Below are 19,231 nucleotides of genomic sequence, written 5' to 3'. Positions count from 1 at the left end.
AGAGCTCTTGAAAACGGCTTCCACCTCTAGAGCGCGCACCAGAGCTTCTTTTGCGGAGTGATAGCTGCCCAGTCGGACGGTTCTTTGTATTTCTGGATCTCGAATCCCTTGCAGGAACGTATCCACAGCTAGTTGTTCCACAAAATTCGCCGGAGCCGAAGGGTAGGCGAGCAAAACAAGGCGCTTGACACTTGCCTCAAATTCCTGCAGAGACTCTCCAGTTCTCTGCCGCCGCGTCTTGAGCTCTGAGACGTATACTTGCTGCAGGTGTTGGTTTCCAAATCTGGCCTCTAACGCTGCCATCAGCTGGTCGTACCGCTCTTTGTCTCGACCTGGAATTGTCTCTAGCAGGTCCAGAGCCGCCCCTCTCAAGGAAACTATCAGAAATGAGGACTTTTCTTCTTCCGACCATCCATTTTGTTTGGCCGCCACTTCAAATTGCAGCTTGTAATTGTCCAGTGAGGTCGACCCATCGTAAGTCGGAGGTTTCATTTCTTTCGTTGTGGTCAGGCCTGTCCTATTTGGAACTTGACGTCTTAAGCGCAGTAACTCGTCTTCCACTTGCTGTTTAAATCGCTCCAGATCTTTGACTTCTTCTTTGACGCCTCGTAGTTCCTCCTTGACGCCTCCTATGCACTCTTCTACTTCTTCTCTGACGCCTAGTAGTTCCTCCTTAACGCCTCCTATGCACTCTTCTACCTCTTTTTGAATTTCATCGACCTTAGCCATAACCGTTACGTTCATGTTTTGTTCCATGTTTTTAAGCTGGTTCAAGATTGCTGCATTCTCTGTTTGTCTTCTTTCTTCTTCCTCTACTTTTTCTTTTTGTCTTCTTTCTTCTAAATTCGTAATCAACTTTTGTTGTGTGTCCATTTTCGCCATCATCGAAGCCATCAATTCTTGCAGCGCCTCCATTTCTGCGGCTTGCTGTCTGGTTTGAACAGGCATAAAAATTGTCCACAATCAAGTAACAATGTCACAGTCCGGTAATGTCACGAATTTTCCGATCGAAAATTCCAGAATTTTCTCGATCACAATGCTGGACGGGATCCCACTTTCTGACACCAGTTGTCACGTTGGCCGAAAAATCAAAAGTCTCGCTTGTAACAATAACAATTTTATTGTGCACTATGAACACTCTCGTACTTCACAATTATTCACTTTACAGGACTTCCAAATACTAGACTATCTACAATCCTATCGCTACTCCCCTATATACAGATATTCCCCTACTACTAGCCTAATGCTGGAGCGCTGCGAGAATATTCGGGAGTTCCGCCTATGACTCAGCGACCTTCTAGAAACGGCGATTCTCGAAACGCACGGAACATTCCAGCGTTGGCGCTCGAAGCTTCCAGAATCTTCTCGTAACAATATTATGGGTGTAATTTCGATCCTCGCGCTGATGAAGGCGTATTAAGCAAGTCAAAGTGCGGCCTCGATTATTTCTTGCAACTTTTTCCATTCCACGCGATTATGTGTAATATAACACCAAGCTTAGATCTCGGCCTCTTGATTAAGAACCAACCGATTAAATCTGATTGCGTCGACGAAAAAGATTGAGAGTGACCGTTCAATTTTATAGAATCAATGCGGGACTCGAAATGAAACATACCGCAAGGTTTAAAGCTAATAACGCCGGTACCGAGTGGTTTTGATATGTTTTATATTTGAGGTTAACCCGATGGTATTGAATACCAGCTCAAGACAGTCTTGTCACGTCTTGAGCTTTAGAAAAGTTTGTACACGGCTGGAAATATTGGTAATGGTAGGAAAAAAGAGACGATAAGCAAATATTTGCTCGATTCAGTGGTATTAACGTCTAATCCAATTATGATTTTCGATTAGCTTTTGCAATTAAAATTCGAGTATCTGTCATTGGGATTATATATGAAGCGATGTAAGTTAACAGTCAGATTAAAGAGAAATGGTCGAATTTAAAGCTGGAGCTCTAGTGTAATAAATTGGAGCGTTTCGAAGTGACATAACGCGGTAGAGAAGCGGTAAACCCACTACGTGACGTCATATCAGTGATTTTCATTTGAAATCTCTCTGATTGCAACGACTTCTCTACATAACAAAGTTTCAAATTATTGGCGTAATTCCACGAATTCGGTTAACGGAGCAAACATTTCAGTTGGAGTTGAGAGTTGCTCTAACCCCTTCCTTGCGATACAGGCTTATTTGCAATTTAATTTCTATGGCCCGGCGCATCCGCCATTTTTCATCTCGCGCTAAATGCAAGACTTTACTTTGACGTCGGTGCACTTGGAGTTCATTCTTTTCCTCCCGTAGTGTTAATTCAATATGCTGTAATGCGCCATTGAAAATTCGCCCAGTTTTGTGGTTGACGGTCCGACTTCCGCTCCCTAAGTCTCTGGATTGTGTGCATTGAAAGAGTTTTGAAAACTTCCAAGCACCTCCGGGGATTACGTTCAGTAATCGGATATAAGAAGGAGACTTAATATGAATGTCAAAAGATTCGTTACAAGTGTTGGAATCAAAGCAGTGCTTTCTCCTTTTTTTGTCGAGACATTGTTCAAAGTCTCGGAATTAATGGTCCCCAACGCACGACTCCGAACGTAAATATCGCCGAGTTTGTTTAATTCCGGCCTGAGCTCCTCCGGCTAATTAATTCTAGTGTTATGAAGATACATGTTTATGTGTCAAGTAGTTCTCCGTAATAATGTTTTTAGGCGGATACAGTGACAACGGATTACGGCATGTGTCATGTCGGGTACACTCATCTGCGAAATTAGCGCGGATGAGACGCATAGACAATGTCTTTAATTATAAATATAATTGGGTTCGCTCAGATAAACTTACATCCGCAACAGCGTCAGTACGTTTACTTGCTTGTTGCAACAAATTGCTCCCGGTTGCTTCTAACCCCACCAACCCACATTACACCTTCAATTCCCAAACGGAAACATGGGCTCAAGTATTGATATAAACATTGGAAAAACAAAAACGTCGATAACGTCCTCGTACGGCTCCGAGTACTTGATGAACCTCTGATTCTCAAAAAAACTATTACGAGTACATACTTGTTATCTTAACGATTTCAAAATGACTAAAACTGCATTTTATCTGTAACAAACAAGAGGATTTGTAAGGCAAAAAATGTAAGCTTCTGTTGTTTACATATTGCCTCTTCTCTGGAGATACGTTTCGAATAATGTATTCATTTTAATTAAAAAAACTCGCAGCATCCTTTAAAAACTAGACAATTTTCTAAGCTTAAGAACCTTATTTCTTAGTTCATCGTTTTAGCGTTGAAACTTTCAATCCGGAGTTCATTAATAAATTAATTTTGGGGTTGTACTAATAAAAATATTTTAGATATAGTCTTTTCTATCACGATGTACATGAGAATTAACAGAAAAATTGGATCTTAAGTATTTAAATGCATTTTCATAATAATTTTTTTTTTTGTTCTAAAATTCTATAATTTGACCCAGTTAATTAACAAATCCAAACCAGCATACCTTCTAAGTTTCGTTATTTTAGTGTATAATTTGTGAGATTAATACATTTTAATAAAAAATTTCTAAAAATGAAAATTTCTAAATCTTTTTGTTCTTGTACTAAAATTTTGTAATATAGCACTGACAGACAATAAACACAACAAAAGTTATAATGTCTGCAAATATCTTTGGTGTAATATTAAAATTACTAGAGATAATAGGCTTAACAATAAATGGGTTAATTTTTGGACCTTACTATAAATAAAATTTTCTGAACAAAATATTTTTGTCTAAAATTCTTTAATTTGGCCCACTTAAAAAACAAACTCAAAGTTATAAAACTGCGAGTTTCGTTGTTTTAGTACATAAATAATGAGAGTAATAAAAATTAATAGAACGTTGTGAATATTTCGTACCTCTTCTAAAAATAAAACTTTCTAAAACTTTTTGCTGTCGTCCTAAAATTTTGTAATTTCGTGCAGTTAATAAACATACCTGAAATAGTAGCGTCCCCAAATTTCATTGGAATATTAATAAAATTACCGTAGACATAAGGATATACAAAAATAGGACACTTTTTGGATCTTACTAAAAAAAATATTTTTTGCTCCAAGATTTTGTAGCCTAGCGTAGTTGATAAACAAGTTTAAAATAGTAAATCCTTCAAATTTTATTGTTTGATGATTGGGACTGTCAAAATTTTATAAAAAATCGGGAAAACTTTTGGTTTTTTTAAATTCTAGATTCTCAAATTGGGGAAATCGTTTTTAGGAACACAAGTGTTTCCGCCGATTTTATCTCGTGTTTTATTATAATTTAATGAATTAGGTCGCCAAGAAGACCGCATTTTATAAACCAAGTTTAGTAAATAAAATTTTTAATTAGGCGCATCCACCATTTTTTTATTTTTTTTGTTATGAGCATCTTTAAACACAAATTATATTTTTTTTGGCCTTCTTTGAGATTTTTTGGACTTTTCTTCGAATCTCAGACTTTTGAAATTCTTTAGTATACTTTAAGGCTTCTCCAAACTTCTCTCGGATTTTCTCCGATTCTAAAATTTCCTGCAATTTTCTTGTATTTTTTGAAATTATTTTGGCTTCTTTGTGATTTGCTTGGCCTCTCTAGACTTTCCTGGACGTCTTTGGCCTTGTCTGAAACTCTCAGAACTTTTCCTGGATTTTCTATTCTCTGGATTCTCTAAGATTCTCTTAGATTCACTAACATTCTCTTAACTTCCATAAAATTTCTTGGGATTCTCTCGGATTGTCTTTGCTCCTCCGGGGTCTCTAAAATTATTCTCTCCAATTTTATCCGATTCTCTGGGGTTGTAGTAGCAGTTTCAGAGATCTCGTTTAACTGGATGAGAATTTTTTTTATTGTTTGTATCTGATTCTTCGAATTCTTTGTTTCTGTGAGAATTTGCCGGGAATTTCGAAATGAATAAATATTTTATTTTCTTGATTTGTATATTTTTTAATTTTCCGTGTCCAAACCCTGCATATTCATAGATTAACAAAAAAAGCCATCTAATGTTTCCATGATTTTATTTAAATGATTTTGTTGATTTAACTGCTTTATTTTTTCTGCTCAATTGTCGATCAGAACCCTGCCGCCAAATTCCCACAATCGATGGCGCACCGGAACCCGACCGGAATAGCGCGATTATATTAATATTTCGCGTTCTTCCTCGGTAAAATAATTCATATAAATCCGTGTAAATTTAGTTGTATTTGTGCAGGATTTGTGACGCATTAGTGGAGTAACGTTCGGTGCAAACGGCAATAATGGTTTAATTAATTAGTTATATGAAGTTACCGGTCGATTATGGCGGTATGGGACTGGTAGGTTTCCGGAATCCGGGCATCGGTCTCCGGTGAGTAATATGGCGGTGCAGTGAATGATGAGCTGCACTTTGGGACGCATACATGTCCAAAGCTAGCAATTTGATGCACGACGAGACTGACCGATGTTGTGAAACGACAACAAGCACGAAAAGAAATGTGGAAGCTGCCTTAAATCATTCCGAATTGTTAGCGAGTTTCGCCGCGGCATTTATAATGAATGAAATTAATTAAAAGTTTAGACTGCACACTTGTTTAATTTGATTTACACGTAAGCAAACTGAATGGGGATTGCACCGGAACTAACACAATAAAATATGTGAATTATGCTCAAAGTTGTACATCAATTTTTAATTAAAAACGGATGCAACAAATAGAAGAGCCTTTATGAGGTGGAATGCTGCAAGAGCATCAGGGAATTTGCGCAAGGAGCAAAAGGTTAACATTTTTGCTCGACAGTCGACTATTAAAAGCCAAATGAGAATGGGAAGCTGTTATTTGCATCGCAAATAAAACAACTTGAATCATTTTCTTGTTACATGCAAAGGAGGAGCTTGACGAGCGGAGATACGATGCACGAGTCTGTATTAAATTTTGACAAAATCATAAACATCTGCATTTATAATGGACCTTTTCTAGACAAACCGGGATAAACCACAAAGCGTCTGTCAGACAAGAATTTTGTCTGTGTTGCATAAAGTGCAATCGGATACAGTTGATGATTAAAAAACAATTGGACTCTTTATGAATAAATTTTATGGTTGAGTGGAAGAGAAATCAATCAATTCGCTTTGTTGGGATAAAAATAGTGCACTTTGCTTTGTCTGTTTATTTCGCATTTCAATGTTGCAGCAAAATATCAGACTTGACTAGAAAATTTGTAAAATCTATAATTTTAGGTTGATAAATTTAATAAGCGCAAATCCATATTTAGACTAAAATATAAAATTTGAAATTTTGAGTTACAATATTATATTTGGGTGTACACAATGAGCATGCCGAAGGTAATAACTGTGCTAAATTTATAGTAATTTAGAAATGCCACAATGCCAGGCGTGCCGAGCGTTGGTCGCATTTTACTCTCACAGTCAAATAAAAAAAATTAAAAGACTGAAAATATTCAAGTAATTTAGCACAATAATTGTGAAACTAGACTAAGGTAGTAACATCTCCAAATTTTACTGTTTTATGATTGAAACTGACAAAGTTGGAGAATTTAATAAAAAACGGTGTAAATTTTTGATTTGTCTTCAAAATTAAATTTCTAAAAATTCTGGTTTCTGCTCTAGAATTTTATAACTGGGTACAATTGATAAACAAGCTGAAAATAATAAAATCTTCAAATTTTTCTGTTTTATGGTTAAAACTGACAGAATTACAAAATTTAACAGAAAATATGGGAAATTGTTGGTTTGTTTTCAAAATTAAAATTTAAGAAAATTATGGTTTTTTCTCCAAAATTTTGTAATTTTGGACAGTTGATAAACAAGTCAAAAGTAAATCTTCAAAATGTTACTGTTTTCTTACTAAAACTGCCAAATTTACGAGATTTAATAGAAAATGTGGGGAATTTTTGGTTCGTTTTTAAAATGAAAATTTCTAAAAAATATTTTTCTTGCTCTAAAATTTTGTAATTTAGGACAGTTGATAAACGAGACAAAACTAGTAAATTCTCAAAATTTTACTGTTTTCTTACTAAAATTGCCAAAGTTACGAGATTTAATAGAAAATGTGGAAAAATTTTGGTTCGTTTTCAAAACGAAAATTTCTAAAAATTATGTTTCTTGCTCTAAAATTTTGTAATTTGGGACAGTTGATAAACGAGACAAAACTAGTAAATTCTTAAAATTTTACTGTTTTCTTACTAAAACTGCCAAAGTTACGGGAGTTAATAAAAAATGTGAGAAATTTTTGGTTTCTTTTCAAAACGAAAATTTCTATTTGTATTGTATTTGTGGCTCTAAAATTTTTGTAAATTGGGATAGTTGATGAACAGGTCAACACTAGTGAAAAAAAATTTACTGTTTTATGAATAAAACTGCTAAAGTTACGGAATTTTAAAACAGAAAATGTGAGAATTTTTTGGTTTTATTTCAAAATTAAAACTTCTGAAAATTGTGCTTCTTGCTCTAAAATTCTGTAATTTTGAAGAGTTAATCATCAAATTGAAAGCAGTAAAACCTCCAAATTTTACCGTTTTATGATTAAAACTCCCAAAATACGAAATTTAATAGAAAATGTAGAAATTGTTTGGACCGTCTTTAAAATAAGAACTTCTAAAAATTGTTGTTTCGTGCACAGTTTTTTTTTAATTTAGCCCAGTTGAACTTCCAAACCTTCCAACCCTTAAAAAACAAAATTGCTTCTTTTGACAAAAATTTAAGAACTTGAATCGACTTTTAAATACTCGTATCTAATCATATCGCTGCCATTTCCTGTCGGAGGTCCATCCCAATTGTCCCGAATCGACAAGAAGGGCATTGTTAACACATGACGGGATTCTGTAGTCAGATAGCATCGCACGGTTATTAAAGGATTATTAATCAATTAAGGCGACAATTGTGTGTGTCCAGCGAGCGGCCGAAATGGAACATTCTGGTGCGATTGTTGGAACGCACAATTTCACAACAATGTCGTTGTCTGCGGGGAAAAAACTGGATTAAACAACAGCGGGACGATTAAAATTTCCCCGTAATTATACGTACACGACGCAAAATTGCGGATGGGGTTGAAAAGAGATCCACTCGACCGTTTGTTGCTATTCTGCGACGGCTCTACGAAATAATGGAGTGGCGCAGTTGGAAAAGTAGAGCAAAACGAATTATGAATGCTCGTTTAGCTGGGGTGTAATTTGTCAATATTTACTACTTTTATTAATAAAAAATTCACTCAATTAAGATGACTCGTTGAAACTAGTTCGTGACTGGGGAAGAACTATAATTGATAAGGGGACCCAAGTTTTGCTCGCAATCCACGATTAGAATTTTCATTAATCAACTAACCGTCTCAAGACGCAATTCTCAAGACTGTACTCCGATTCCCTGCGTGGTGGAGGTTTCTAAGATGTCCCTGGGGATTAATGCATTACCCCGAAACCAGTCTCCTTTACTAAGTTGCTAAAAGCCCGTGTCTATGTGTTAATTAGCTAAATCCAGTACGTAATATAGCATTACGAGTACAACGAAGCAGCGCAAAATTCGAAAGTTCACATTTTTAACCTCAGTCTAATTAAAGATTCATATTGTGAGCAATGCTTTCAATAGCCACAGCGGATTTCTATGCTAACACAACGGGGTCGAATGTTTAATAATTGAATTAGTTTGTGTTACGGACTCGTTTATCGATCTACGTTGTCAGGTTTTTGGGAATCGTTTTTTCGATTATAATTATTAACTGCGATAAGGGATAATCTAGGAAAATTGAGGATAGGGGGAGACCTTCATCAACTTTTCATCGAGGAACTATTACCGGAATTTTCTTGGAACGATTTTTGTTCAAAAACTTGTGGTCTGACTTTCACTAACCAAATGGCATTTATGACTAAATAATTCAAAGTCATGATATTACATAAACTGATGGCATTTGTGCATGCATAGGCGATGCAAGGGCAATATTTGAATCGATAACTACGAAAGGTTAAACAATAATAAAATTAAGTAACATTTCTTTCAGTTTTATAACATTGAAACTAAAATCGTGTACTTCTAATTCAAATTGTTTTAATTCTCGAGAGGTGTTGATAGGTGGGAAATAAGCAAAGGAAATACGAGTGTAGGTTGCAGGTCGTTCCAAGTTTAAATGGCCTCAGGAATTAGACCAGTCCAGCCACAATAAGGCTAAATAGTGCGCCGTAACTGTTTCTTTGCCGAAATTTATGGCCCACGAAGAATATCAGGGAGTTGTCTCTGTTTCGGCGAATATGGACGTGACAAAAATGAGGCAGAGGGTGGTTGCACCCCTTCCTCGAACAACTTTGATTTTTATCGGAAACTTTCCGTCGACAATATTTATGACGATGTAACTTTTGAATTAACTTCTCACACGGTTCGAGAATTGTTGCCAATTTCGACCTTATGTTCTTTCAATTAAACTTCCGACAATTCTTCGATTTTCACCCTCGGGATTAAGGTTCGGTATTGTCTTGACGACATTGCTAATTGTCATTTATTGCGGTGCTTTTTGTTTGTTATTCGTATTTATGATGTAAATTAACAAGGATTTATTTTTGCCACTGTAAAAAGGGGATAAAAAGGCAATCTTCTTTACAACCCATTTACACAGGCTCTATTAAGAATGAATTTAGGGGTTGCTATTCCGTTGTTGGCGGTTAATTTATTTATAATGGGCTTCGACTTAGACCGGGGCTAATTTTAAAATGGCATGGGAAAGCGTCATTTTACGCGTGTTTTTGGAATCATGACAGATTACCCTCATTTTAACTATTAAGAGAATCAGAAAACACTTAAGCACGCAAATGAGATATCGATTACTACCCGAATTTGATAGGGCTTATTCAAAAGGGTGTTAATATCATCGACACCTTATATTTTATACAATATATTTCATGCTTACGAGAAAGTGAATATAGATCCTTAAATATTACTCGGATTTTGTGTTCTTTAAAAATTAAATATTTGTAAAATTTGCAGTTTTCGGTGTGTGCAGTTCGAGCTTGTTAAGTGTGACAAATTTTAAAAATACATACCTGATTGGATCGCCGATACGGCATTCGGAAAGATTTCTGGAGATTTTACGTTCTTTCAAGATTCAAAATTTTCTACAGTTCGTAATTTTGGGTCTGCAATTTTGAATGTTGGTCCACATTATAAAAAACTAGCGCTTATTAAGTGTGCCAAATTTTACAAATATACACCCACAAGAACCGAAGTTATGGCAAATGATGGAGACTTTTTGTTTTTCAAAAATTAAAAATTTTCAAAAATTTGAAGTTTTGAATCTGTAATGTTAAATTTATTTGTCACTTTACAACAGTTATTAACTGTGCCGAATTTTAAAAACGTAGAGTTAAAAGTTATGGCAATGATGTATTTTCTATTTTCAAAAAATAAAAATTTTGTAAAATTTACAATTTTGGATATTTAATATTGAATTTTTGGTCATTTCAACAACAGTTGTAGCTTAATAAGTATGCTAAATTTTAAAAAATATTGAGTCAAGGTCACGGAAGTTGTGGCACTCAAAAGAATCAATACTTTCGTTCTTCAAAAAATAAAAAAAAAATCGTCAATTTTAGATGTTTTATTTTGAATTTTTGGTCATTTTATAAATAGATTAAATTAGTTAAGTGTATAAGTTTTAGAAATTTGGCTTCAAAAGTACCGGAGATATGCCACTGGAGTTTTTTCCAACTTCAAAAAATTAAATTTTTTTAAAATCCACAAATTTCGACATTAATATTAAATTAATATTAATATTAAAATTTTGGTCACCTTATAAACAATTGAAACTAATTAAGTGTGTTAAATTTTAAAAATATACAGTTAAAAGTACGAGTTATGCCACTTGGAAAAATTAATTGCCTATTTTCGTTCTTTAAAAATTGAAATTTTGGTAAAATCTGCAATTTTGGGTCTACAATACTGAATTTTTGCTCACTTTATAGACAGTTTGTGCTTATTAAGTGTGTTAAATTTCAAAAATACTGACTCGAAATTATTGGAGTTTTGATCCCCAGAAGAAAAATTTTAAATTTTTAAAATCTGCAGTTATGGATTTCTAATTTCGAATTTTAACTATTACGAAAACCAGAAATCGCTTCGACACGCAAATGCGATATCGATTACTCGCCGAATGCCATAGGTCCTGTTAAAAAGTGTGTGATTACGATAGACTGTCAACATTCGGAAATTTAGTAGAAAATCTTTCGTTCTTGCGAGCTTAAGAAATGTATTTTCGAGCGACTTTTATGGCATGATTCTATGCAAATTATCCGGCAATAAAACAATCCGCATTGATCTAGTGCAGAGCTTTAGCAAGTCAAGTCATTTCCAAACAGGTATCGGAATCAATTTTTATGTTTGACGTGAAAGTACTTTCTCAGATATATTCATTCGAAATAATGGCACTCTCGAGAAAAATCGCACTCGATAGTTTGTTGCTTCGCCGGTTTTTCTCCGCTTTATTTCGCAATCGCGATAATTCGAGCTGAAGGAAAACTGTTTTTCCAGGTGCAATATTATCTACTTTTAGAAACAATTCCCACGATTGCGCAAAATGCAAATGAGCACGCGTTTCATCAAAAAGAACAAATTGTGACTGTTAAGGATCAGTGGAGTTCTCTCTATTTTCTGACACATGTTTTCCTATTCTCTCGCTTCAATAAATTGCATTACTGAAGGCTATTTCACACGTCGGAGAGTTGTCTTTTCGCTTTTTTGACAGATGGAGGAGAATCTGAGGCACGTTTTTGCGTCGTCTTCTAATTGAGTTGTTTTTTGTTGCAGTTGTGTCCTCGAAAATTCGTGGTCATCAAGGTTGTGGACCGGAGCATTTAGTGCATTGTGCTAAGCCGCTCTCAGTATTGACGGATTCTGGATTAACGTTTGCCAGCAGTAAACCGGAATTAGACAGGATGTGCCCGTAAGTATCACAATTCTTTATATAATAGGAGTTTAATTCCAATTCCGGGGCTTTGATGTAACCGGATTTCTTGTTGAGATATCTTGGGCGCTTTCAGGATTGTGTTACATATAATTATCTTGTCAGCACAATAAACAATGAAGATACCAAGAACATTTATAAAATCAAATCATACGGTGTCTGTTCTCTTTCAATGCATGCGATGTGGAGGCTATGTAATTCCCCGGCATAAATTAGAGAACTATTCGCAACTTTGCGAGCTTCTCGGTTCTGATAAAAGCGAAACATTTCTATAATTTCCGGAACATGTACTGTATTATTTCCTTTAGCCATGCCAACTTCAGAAAACGTAATAAATAGATTATGAAATTTAATGAAAAAATTCCACTTTTAAAAGAAAAGTACAAAATACCAACGCAACTTTACATAATCAGTATTCGAGTCGTGTTTAATATTCATTAAAACCGAACGAATATTCAATCGGAAAAGTCATTGTTTAATACGGAAAATGATTAAAAAAATGCTAATTTCCGATGGCATCGAGAACTGAGCGCACAACAGAGCGTTTGTTTGTAATTACAACAATTATTAGATCCGAGGACTAAATATTTAAGCACGTTTGATACGATAACAATTCGTTGATACGATCGTATAATTAATGAATTTTAAATCCAAAATAACGAACGGCCGCCGTCATAACAGGATTTGCGAATTTGAGTGGACGTAAAGTTTGCTTTCAATTATGCAAATCCGTGCGTTAAATACCCCGCGATGGAGATAAAAGTGATTGTTTCCGGAATGAAATAGAAAAATCCGGGAATCATTTTGGTAACCACAAGCGAATCTGACGTTTTTTAAACAACGCTTGCAAATTTATCTTTCACTTCTCAAAATTTTACAACATCTCTAAAATTTAAGACTCTTTTAAAATTTAAAGGTTGTCTAAGAATTTCCACAAATATTTGAGAATTTTAAACATTTCTAAAAATGGTGGAGGCGCCGGGATATTATTTTACAAATTAATTATAAATTACGAAAATAATTTGTTCCAGTTTCTAAAAATTAAAAATTTTTTGGAAAAGGAAAACATTCAAGGGTATTTAGGAATTCAAAAACCGGCTAAAAATCTTGAAAAAATGTACGAATCTCTAAACATTTTTAAAATTCGCAATTTTGGACGTTCACTTATTAATTTTGGCTTTCTTTATAAACAGCTCGAGCTTATTAAACATGCCAAATGTTAAAAATATGGACGTGAAGATTTCGGAATTATGGCACTCAGAATGATTTCTGGAGATTTTTAGTTCTTTCGAAACTCAAAATTTTTTAAATTCGTAATTTTAGGTCTACAATTTTGAATGTCGGCTCAATTGATATGACAGGAGCTTATTAAGTGTGTCAAATTTTACAACTATACACACGGAGGTACCAGAGAAAGAACCAACAATTAATGGATATTTTCCTTTTTTTTTAAATTTAAAATTTTCTAAAATCCGCTATTTTGGCTTTACAATTTTGAATATTGGCTCACTTTATAAGCAGCTTGAGATTCTTAAGTGTGCTAAATTTTAAAAATATACAATCCGAAGTACTGGAGTTACAGTTAAAGCTTATTAATTGTGCCAAATTTTAAAAATATGAAGTCAAAAGCACAGGAGTTATGGCACTCAGAAGAATTAATTGAGATTTTTTGTTCTTCAAAAAAAAAATGTAAAATCGGCAATTTTGGGTGTTTAATTTTGAATTTTTGGTCAATTTGTAATTAGTTAAAGCTTATTAAATGGGTCAAATTTTAAAAATATTGAGTTAAAGATACGGAAGTTATGGGAAATTAATGGAGTTTTTTCCATATTCAAAAAATTAAATTTTTCTAAAATCTACAATTTTGGGTATTTAAAATTAAATTTAATTTGAATTTTATATTGAACTCTAGCTTATTATTAGGTGTTCCAAATTTGAAAAACATAGACAAGAAGATACTGGAGTTATAGCACTCAGAATGATTACTGAAGATTTTACATTCTTTCAAGATTCAAAATTTTCCAAAATCTGGTATTTTAGGTCTACAATTTTGAAAATTGTCTCACTTTGTAAATGGCTTAAGGTCATTAAATGTTGCAAATTTTTTAAATATACCTCCAGAAATACGAGAAATGTCACTAAAATGATTTCTGAGATTTTACGTTCTTTCAGATTCAAAATTTCCTAAAATTCATAATTTTACCCACTTTATGGGAACTTATTAAGTATACGAAATTGTACAACTGTACACCTATAAAAATCTGTAGATTTATATGCGTTTTTTAACACTTTAAATTTTTGTAAAATCTGCAAATTCGAGTCTATAGTTTTAAATTTCGCAAATAAAAGTAATTTTCTTCTAAAGACTTCTCCAACTGGTCTTGGTGCATATTGGAGCTGAGCTCAAGACCCTTCAAATCGAATGAAGATGAAACTCAACTTAATATTGTTATGTCACCCAATTTGCATGCACCGAGTTCTTATTAAAAATTCATTTCCTCTTTTCGATCTGTACCGTCCAGAATTAAATTTGCCAAAGAAAAGACTTTCGACTTTTTCAACTCGAATTGAATCTTTCCCGCGGCTTTAACAAGTTGATTATTTTTCATCGAAATTATTGTACAAAAACTTTTTAATAATCCAGCTCAAGATTATCCAGCTTGCGGCGTTTTCGTGCTTCCACCAAATAATTTTTGTATAACTGCAAATAATACACCGCAATACGTGTTTTATCTCAAGCCAGCGTCGGACAAAACTGCTAATAAAATAAAGAATGGAAATTATACTAAGTTAGGTGTTAATAAATGTGATTGGTTTTCCCGCGCGCTAATTTGTTTGGTCGTGATAACATTTCCATTGGAGATCAGTTTCCAAACAAACTCAAAATTCGTGCCCAATTAAAACAGCGTGTAAAATTGAATTTGCCTAATCGCACGAATTTGGCACAGGTCCGCACTATAATCTCTTCGCCGTGTTTGTTCGCCAAGTCAGCGCGTTGCTGTTATCATCACCTAACGAGGACTTTTTATGCATTTACAACGCTGAAAAAATCTCGCATTTTTATCACAGTCTCATCTGCGCGTCTCTTTGATTAACGATCCTCTGAAATTGCGATTGTTCCAGGGACCTCCGAGACGCCGTTAGATGCATTCATGGTTACACTCGCCACTGCATGAGCATGGAGCAACAACACCACTTTAAGACGCTTTTCCACGGGACTGTGCTCATGGTGGAGGACCTCTGCAGAAACCAAACCTACCAGGAAGAGTACCTCAAGTATGCGCCGTGCATGAAGAAAGTTGAAAAACAAAACGAAGTTTGTCTCAAGACCTACACCAAGGCTATGAAGGAAATTGAGTCGAAGACGGAACAGGAAACCACGGCGGAACCTGACTTGGTCACTTATCAGAAGAGGAAGAGGGAGGTCGCCGATGAAGGCATCAGGAGCGTCTGTTGGTGAGTTAGATTATTACGTTTGCGTGACTTAAAATTAATATTATTCGTTTTCTGGAATTTACATGGGGCTCACGTGGAGCGGATTTTATTACAGGAATATTTTATGTTGGCAATAAAAATCCTGAACGAAACAGTAACGCCAATCATGAGCAATAAATGCGTACACCGAAAATAACCACGATCAATCTCTATGGAAGTTTATTCAAAAATACCAATTAACTTATATTATTGCTAATGAAATTGTTTACGACTTGAGCAGGAGTTTTCTGGTTTTTTATGCGGATATTTTTTATTAATATTGCGGGCCGCGCAAAGGTTAAACTCGGATTCTATTACGCATTTTTTTATTATTATATTCAAATTATTTCTTATACAAATTTTTTACAATGTTCAACAAACCTCAAAAACCATTGGGAATCAATTTTTGAAAATGTAAAGAATGACCTTTGAGAATCTTTGAAAATTTAAGGAGGAAGAATTAATTTAAATTTTATTCATATATTTGTTAAATCTGCAATTTTGAGTGTAATATTAAATTTTTACTTACATTATAAACAGTTGAGGCTTATTAAGTGTAATGGCACTCAGAAGAATTAATGGAGATTTTTAATTAATAAAAATGTTCTAAAATCCGCAAATTTGAGTATTTAATTTTGAATTTTTGGTCACTTTATAAACGGTTACAACTAATTAGGCGTGCCGAATTTTAAAAATATTGAGTCAAACGTTCCGGAGTTGTGGCACTCAATAGAATAAATTGAGATTTGTTGTTCTTCAAAAAATAGAAATTTTCTAAAATCCGCAATTTTGAGTGTTTAATTTTGAATTTTTTATCACTTTATAATGAGTTACAACTAATTAAGAGTGCAAAGTTGTAGAAATATTTAGTCAAAAGTTTGGGAGTTATGGCACTCAGAAGATTAAAATAAAATTTTTGTTCTTCAAAAAAAAATTTAAATTTTCTAAAACTCGTCATTTTGAGTGTTTAATTTTGAATTTTTGCTCATTTTATAAACAGTTGAAGCTTAATAAGCTTAATAAGATTGAGTCAAAAGCACGAGAGTTATGGTACTTAGAAGAAGTAATGGAGATTTTTCGTTTTTCAAAAAATAAAAATTTCCTCAAAATCCGCAAATTTTTGGTATTTAACTTTAAAGTTTTAGTCGTTTTATAAACAGTTGAAGCTTATTAACTGTACCAAATTCTAAACATTTAGAGTCACAGCCGAATTTATGCCACTCAGAAGGATTAAGAGAGTTTTTTTCGATATTTATAAAATTAAATTTCTTCAAAATCCGCATTTTAGGGTTTTTAATATTGAATTTTTGGTCACTTTATAAATAGCTGAAACTTATTTAGTGTGCTAAATTTTAAAAATATAAATTTAAAAGCACTGGAGGTAAAATTAATCGAAAGTTTTTGTTCTTTGACAAAGTTTTTTTTTCTAAAATCTACAATTTTTGGTCTTTGATATTTAATTTTTAGTCACTTTATAAATAGTTAAAGTCTGTTAAGTACATCAAATTTTAAAAATATAGAATTAAAAATACAGTTATGGCGCCGAGAATAAATAATTAAATTTTTTCTAAATTCCGCAGTGTTCGGTCTTTAAAATTGAATTTTTGCTCACTTTATAAATAGTTGAAGCTTATTAAATGTACCAAATATGGAGTCAAAGGTATGCCACTCGCAAGGATTGATGGAAATTTTTGTTCTTCAAAAAAACATGTTTTTCTAAAATCCGCAGTTTCGAGACTTTGATATTGAATTTTTGCTCACTTTATAAACAGCTCGAGTTTATTAAGTGTGCCGAACCTTAAAAATGCAGACCCGAAAGTACCGGAATTACGTCACTTAAGAGCTCAGCTGCGAGTCCTTGAGACTATCACGGAACCTCCAAGTCTTTGAAGATCTTTAAGAATATTTGAAAATGTTAAACTGCCTGAGAATCTTGAGAGATAAGATCAAAAGTTGCACTTTTTACCGCCAGTTACTTTTACTAAGAATCCGATTCGCTTCCCGCTTAAATTCCGATTTTTCAGCGTCACCGCTATCAGCGATCTTTTATCTCCTTTCTACGAAAGCGTCTGCTTTAAATTTGATGTGCCTATACACTTTTTCAAGAATTATCGTTCAATTATTTGTCCTACATTTTACCTTTTTCTGTTATTACCCCCATTTTTCATTTTTAGAGCCTCAGTCATTTATTTTTCATAAAAATCGACCATTGCTGTTAAGTCACCGGCTGAATTTCTCTTGATGATCACATAGCGTGCCGACAAAATTTCAAGAAATTAGATATTTTCGGATAACATTATTAATATCCCAATAAATTGTTTTTTTACCTGGCGCCTCCACCATTTTAACACCTCCGTTTGTTACAGTTCCTTCCAGCAGTACGTCGAGTGTTCAACCCACACGATGCGACGAGCTTGTGGTGAAGACGCCGCTCAGTTCAGTCGAGATTTCCTCGACAAAATGTCGTCGTCTCTAATTCAGGTACTACACAACTTTGAATCATGTAAAATTGCAAACTTGGTTGAGTCCACGTATTGTAGATATATCGCCGAAACGTGTTTAAAATAGCGTCGGTGTTAGTTTTTTATTGCACGGGTTAGTTTTGCTCGTCAATTTTTCCGCTATGCAGTATTAAGAGCTTTAGGGAAAGCCGTTAAATTTCATCACATCCGTGCACTTTTATGTTGTGTCGTGGATTGTAAAAAGCGGCATTATATGGTAAAAGTGCAGTTGTGTTGCGAGACATTGAAACCTTTTTTCGGGGTGACGTTCGCTTGTGATTAATGATGCAGTTTTACTAATCGAATTATTTTTCAGATGCATTGTGGGAATTATGGTAGGAGTGAATGCGGGATTTCTTCGGGACAATCTTCAAATCTTGCCTCTCTTCTGCTAGTGTTAGTATCAACAGTGGCGTATTACCTGCGATAAATTATTAAGAAATGAGCATTTAGTTTACATAGCGAGTGTTCAGCTCTCTCAGATTGTTTAACGGTCAATAATGCTGTCTAGACTATTATAGTTGTAGTTACACGTTAAAAGACTGATTCACTAGAAATAGAGACTGTTTCACATCTGACAGAGTTCACTCGAGTAAACTGGTTTTGTACTCCCTTCGTACAAAGGTTGTTAGGTTTTGGACAAATGCCATTGTTAAATATTGTACATAAATCATAATTGAAATCTCATTATTTATAAGATGGTAGCTACCTAAATAGAGCATATCTAGTCTTTCATATCACTATTTTTGTGATTTGCGATAGAAAGATCTTTCGAATTGTATCTATAAACTACACGTACGATTTTTATATTTTCCAGTGCATCATCCACATTTCTATTATTTATTTAATTATTTTAAGTTTACACCGTCCATTTCCATAAATGTATATATTTAAGTATATTTCTTGTTGAATTTGGAAAACTTCAAAGGTGTGAAGTGAGCTCCTATCACTCTCAACTTTGCTGTGAAAAATCTATTGATTGTTCTCTGAAATCGTATATGAAATGTTCCAAAAATAAATCTTAATAAACTGTTTTATAATAACTCTGTTTTATTTCACAACCTTTTTAATTCAAACTAAAAAAATTGATTCGTTTTGTCGGTAATTAATGTAAACTTGATATTTATTTTACCTTCTCTACGCAAACGTAATTTTATATGTCAATGTTTTACTTTAGGTCAAAGTATGAAGAAAAATTAAAAAGTGGCTGTACAGGAGAGAAAAACGCTGTTAAATGAAATATACGAAACTGCGACACTCCTTTTAGCTTATCCTTAAACACATTCACCGTCATAACAACAACACTTGGCGTATTGTACAAACT

At 34.0% G+C, this 19,231-nt stretch overlaps 1 protein-coding gene across 1 annotated transcript in view; it reads left to right on the top strand.

The window, feature by feature from the left end:
• LOC148171698 (uncharacterized) overlaps window positions 1–18,950 on the top strand; it is a 30,713-nt gene extending 11,763 nt beyond the window's left edge. Inside the window, exons 2-5 of the mRNA XM_088041685.1 lie at window positions 11,776–11,911; window positions 15,056–15,388; window positions 17,773–17,887; window positions 18,224–18,950. Of these exons, the coding sequence (XP_087897811.1) occupies window positions 11,776–11,911; window positions 15,056–15,388; window positions 17,773–17,887; window positions 18,224–18,337 (698 nt within the window). The 3' untranslated portion in view covers window positions 18,338–18,950. The remainder of the gene's footprint in view (window positions 1–11,775; window positions 11,912–15,055; window positions 15,389–17,772; window positions 17,888–18,223) is intronic.
• Window positions 18,951–19,231: the final 281 nt, after the last annotated feature.

This window comes from Gnatocerus cornutus, chromosome 7, assembly GCF_029298725.1.
Source record: "Gnatocerus cornutus isolate USDA-ARS CGAHR chromosome 7, icGnaCorn1.1, whole genome shotgun sequence".
NCBI classification, from domain to species: Eukaryota; Metazoa; Arthropoda; class Insecta; order Coleoptera; family Tenebrionidae; genus Gnatocerus; species Gnatocerus cornutus.
The sequence above is the reverse complement of the archived record's forward strand: the minus strand, read 5'-3'. Positions and strand labels throughout refer to the sequence as shown.